The sequence below is a fragment of the Buceros rhinoceros genome, unplaced genomic scaffold (genome assembly GCF_000710305.1).
Source record: "Buceros rhinoceros silvestris isolate BGI_N320 unplaced genomic scaffold, ASM71030v1 scaffold6675, whole genome shotgun sequence".
NCBI lineage: Eukaryota > Metazoa > Chordata > Aves > Bucerotiformes > Bucerotidae > Buceros > Buceros rhinoceros.
Window position 1 is genome coordinate 8,150 of NW_010413348.1, and position 5,033 is coordinate 13,182.

A 5,033-nucleotide genomic window follows, 5' to 3' on the forward strand; every position below is an offset into this window, starting at 1 on the left:
TTTTGTCCTTGTCATAGAATAAAGTTGCTTAGATTCCTGGTTATCTGATGTTTTCCATTGTAGTCTTAGTAATTTTTCCTTGAGCAAAACAGACCAATATATTTTATCAAAAGGGGAAGGACTGTCTGTGAGGGGGATTTTATTTTCTGTTAATGAACTTCCCCCCCCACCCTTCTTCAGGTAAAATGAAACCTTTTTGTCACTGTTAAATAACTTTTTTTTAAAAAATTTAATTTCTAGCCGATAAATTTAGATGGAAACTGGAAGAACTGGAGAAAGAAAAAAATTCTTTAAAATTTCAGCTCCCTTCAAGGCATCCTTCAATTAGCAGTTTTTTGGACACGTTCGTTATCCAAGTTCAAGCAGCATTGCACTGGGCTTCTGATCATCGGTAAGTTTGTTGATTATGTAAAATGATGCTTCTGTTTTTCTCAAAATGTTGAATACCATTTATGAATGATTTTAATAAAGAGTTTTAAGGACCTTCTAACATATCAGTATGGAGCTTGTTTATGAAAATGTCCACCACTCCCTCTTTTTATCTTTCTACAATTCTTTCAGAATTGCCCTGAAAAACACGGATCGTTGTGAACTGGTGTGTTAAATATAACTTTTCTCACTGGTATTGAGTGGGAATGGGATTCAATCCTTGACGTGGCAGCTTAGCATACAACAGCAAGGCAGCTTGAGCAACAATTCCCTGTGGAGTTAATTCTGATGCTCATTTTCAGGCAATGAAAGAATATTTAAATATAAAGTAAAAATAGATTTGGTTTTGATATGCATAGATCTTTGTGAGCTTCCTTTTATGCATCACTTGTTAGGTGGCAGTAATGTGCTTAGCTTTTTAGTAAAAAGTCACAAAAATAAATTCCCAGCCTTCTCTTGAAGGAGTAACAGCTTCAAAGATGGGGAAATATGAGATGTGTTGGATGACCCAAGGGAGGTAGTTAGCTTAGGAAGAAAATGTTGTCTGTATTTCTAGGTCGGTCTTCAGCTATGTTACTGGTTACTGTTGTTAGAAGTGAGAGTGTGCATAGGTATTGGAAGCTTTTCTAAAATATGATAGCACAAATGAAAAAAGAAAAACCTTTTGTTTTCTGGCAGCTTGTACATATGAAGTCTGCAGTGTGGTAGTTGGTACATGTGGGTGTGATTTTTGATATACATGAAAATGAGGTAAAAATCAGTACGGATAATAAGATTTTTATTGCAAAAGTAAGACTTTTAAGGGCATTTTTAGTGTCTATAGTATTTAGTAATGATGCAGGTTTGAAACAAACTGCATTCCTCAGAGCTGTTTTGTTCTATCTTTTGAAGTCCTAAGAAGCCTGTTTACCAGTCTTTAAAGATTAGGATACAACATTTTGTCATTAGGACGTGTTTACACTATGTGTAAATTTGTAATAATGATTTTGTCTTTAAGAGGTGGTGTTGTCTTTGGTGTCATAGAAATTGAGTCACTAAAGCATCCTTGAAATACATAGTCTGTTTATTTTTTCCTATATAATGTATATATATTTTTATGTATACTATATATGTACATTTATGAAAGTGTTCCTGTTCTTTGGATGATTATATTTGTAACGCTTTGCACAGGTGAGAGCAGCGCCATTCTTCAGTCAGATGAATATCCTCTTCACTTCTCTGTCTTGTGCACACTTCTTTGAGCTTCAGTTTGACTGTGGTTGTTGTGACACCCTTTCTTTTTCTCTCTTGATTCTTGTAGCCTTTCACACCGCTTTGTGGTCTGACTCTTCTTGATGCAGCAAGCGTACTCTTTGTCTTCAGTAAAGGTGTTTAAAATTTTTCCATTCCGGCAGTATTTTTAGGTGGTACAGGGTGGAAAACATGACCACTGCTTCAAGGGAAGTATGTAGGCTTCAGTTTTTATTTTCATTTTGAATTGGAAAAAACCCAAGACAACCAAGATTTCTTTTTTCATCTGGAAAATTAAAAAGCTGCTCAGACTAGCTGCAGAAGACCAGATCATTGCACTTTTACTGTAGTTAAGCCAGTCTCATCTTTTTGCAAATAAAGAACTTGTCAAATTAGAAGTGTGTATGGCAGGTTATTTGTTTAATACCTGACACTGTAATTCGTGCCCTGGTTTTGTTTTTCTTGATTAAATTGTGAGATGAGTTTTAGGTGAATGTATTCGGTGTTCACATGGGATATTGGAGGCAGGTGGTAGGAGCCAGGTTTGATTATGTTTAGCCTAGGAACAATACTGTCCTCTTGCAAGCACCTGGGGTTGGTGAGATAGATCTTGCTTCTGTTTCCTCAGTACCAAGTAGGCATATATACATGGAGTTTCTTCCAAGGAGAATAACCTATGTTTATTGTGGAATATTTCCTAAATTTTGTCCAGCCGCTCACAAACTTCTATTGCATGCAGCACTTACTAAAGGAAGAAGGCTTCAGAACTGCTGGGAAGTGTGCTCGGTTGAAGCTGCAGCAATCTATAATGATTGTAAGGCATGTACACAGTGATGGCCTAGCACCTCATAATATGGGTGTCTCTGATCTCTTTTCTTGTTACAGAAATATAGTTACACTGTCATTATGTCTATTTTGTTTAAGTATTAATGCCATTTATTTTAGTGCCAAGGTTTTATTTTGCTTTTTCAGTACGTTCTTCAATCTGTCAAGAGAGGGAGTAAAGCATATGTGTCTTCTGATAGTCCTCCAGAAGAAACAAGATCCTCTTGTTCTACACACTTGTTAAACAGCTGTACATGAAGATCGTAATTGTGTAATTAATCATGCTTAAACCAGACTTCTGAAACATGTTTTGTATGAGGCATGGATGTATTTGCTTTGCAAGATTATGATGGGAAATTATGCTTCAAAAACGTTTGAGATAGTACTTATTTAAAACAAGGTTTTGAAATGCATCTGTACCTTTTATGTGGGAATGCATGCACTTGTCTCTAGAGATGGATGCAGAAATGCAATTGCCCTTGCAAGCACATGTGCCCTTATGCAGGAACATGCAAGACAAAATAGGTTTGCATTGTTTGCAGGTGCATTTTGAGAGGCTGATTATAGACTTGACACTAATGTAATGCACTGATTGCCTTGGGGTCCAATCATGCAAACGTTTTCAGCTGAGCATTGTACCGACTGTTATGAGAATCCCACTGACTGTGATTTTGAAAGTACTCACTGTGCAAGAGAAGTAAAATTTGGCATTGTGGAGCAAACACTCCAGATGATCTCTAATGTAGTCTTCAAAAGCTGACAGAAGCTGCAAAAAAGGCTTTGGCAAGTTTCTAAACTTCTGTCTAAGAGATATTTTTCTGTGTATTGATAGAAATTATGTGCCTTAGTTTTGTCTCTTTCAAGGCAGTGATGGATAAATTTCTGAAATAAGAAAAAGCTGGGGAAAGCCTGAAGCTATGTTCCTCCTTGAGCATGTTGTAAAAACAGTGTAAATGTTTAAGATAATAAAGGAAGATATGCCAAGGAAAAAATCTCTTGTTCTCTAACTATATGTGTTTAAGATGTAATAATTCTGGTGATGGAGTGTTATGGCTCTGAAGGTAACAAGTAGCATTCTGATCTGTTTAATCTTTGAGACATCGATACTCAGCAATAGTGCTAACTTTTAACCTTAGTCTTTTTTTTTTTTTTTCTTCAAAGGGTTAGATGTGAAGAAATGCAGCTTTGGCATGAAAATGAACAGAAACTTTGGAGATCCACCTACCAGGAGAGGATACAGGTTTCAGCCACAAAACGAAACCAGCTTTTTCAAGAAAAGAAATGGTTACAGGTAACAGGACTGCGAAGTTGTCTGTAAGAACCAGTCCAGTGTGGGGAAAAACTTGTAAGCTGTCACACAGTGTTAAATAAATTTATTGTAATTGTGACTGCTTCTGTGCGGCAATTAGAGCCTTGGCTGTAGTCCAGTTGATAATCTAAGTGATGATTGGAGATGGCAGCCACAGGAGTTGTGTTAATCTCATTATGGAGAAGCAGAAGCGGAAGGCTTGGTGGCTTGTCTATGTGCTTTAACTTCCCTCATTATCTTTTTAAGTGTGCTCTTTATGTTCTAATTTCCATTTTAATAGTTCACTGATCTTCAGAAGTTTTTATTCAAAGACAGAAAGTTTTCATCCGTATCTAGTTAGAATTGACTGTAAACCCATGATTTACCAGCTTTTGTTCCTGAAAGATGATTGATGCATTTCATAGCGGTGAAGGAATTGTCATGGAGCAGTCAGCATTTGCCAATGATAACTTTACGCTGACACCTGATGTCACAATGAGGTAATTTGCCAAATGGAATGTTTTTAAGATGGCTTCTGTCCAATTTTAAATCTGCAAGCCTTTTAAGCAAAACTTAGCTCTTTTTTCCCCACTGTCCTTCAAAGATATCAGTTTACTGTCTAGTACAAGTCTTTGCTCCACCTCCTCTTAAACCTTGGTGAACACAGTTGGCAATCTTAGTGACATCTTAGAGATCTAGTAGGTCTAGTTTTCTTCATTATATGGTCTTATCTTAATCTCCTTATTTTTGATACTTTTCTTCCTTTGGTGGATCTGATAGTATAATCATCTGTGTGTTTGTGTACACACACATTTATGTATAAAACACAAAGAAGTAGAGAAAAGTGTCTTAGATGGCCATTACAAAAACTGACTAAGATGAAGAAATGTTTTCTGTCCTTTTCTCACCTTTGTAATTGTTTAGATTTATTTCATCAACATATCAAAGAAGACATAGTGTATTTCAACATTATCAGTATCCAGAAAACTATCTTTTATAATCTAGACATTTAGCCAGCTATCTCAAGATACTCAGCTGAGAACTGCTGTACTGAAGAGTCTGCACCAGCTAGCATTTTTATACTTGCTCCAGGTGAATCCTTATTCCCTGTGTAGTTGTGCTAGGGACAAATTATCCTCAGTGTTGTACAGGCATGCTATTTATGAGCATTTGATCAAAATTACCGTGAATTTGAGGTTCTGGAGAAGGCTGACCTGTGATGATTGGTGGCTCCTAGCAACTCTTATGGATTGCTCCTGCT

General features: G+C 36.5%; 1 protein-coding gene across 1 annotated transcript in view; it reads left to right on the forward strand.

The window, feature by feature from the left end:
- Positions 1-240: 240 nt before the first annotated feature.
- Positions 241-5,033, forward strand: part of DISC1 (disrupted in schizophrenia 1) — a gene marked incomplete at its 5' end in the record, with an annotated part of 7,803 nt that continues 3,010 nt past the window's right edge. The window contains 2 exons of the mRNA XM_010136691.1: positions 241-391; positions 3,646-3,775. Of these exons, the coding sequence (XP_010134993.1) occupies positions 241-391; positions 3,646-3,775 (281 nt within the window). The remainder of the gene's footprint in view (positions 392-3,645; positions 3,776-5,033) is intronic.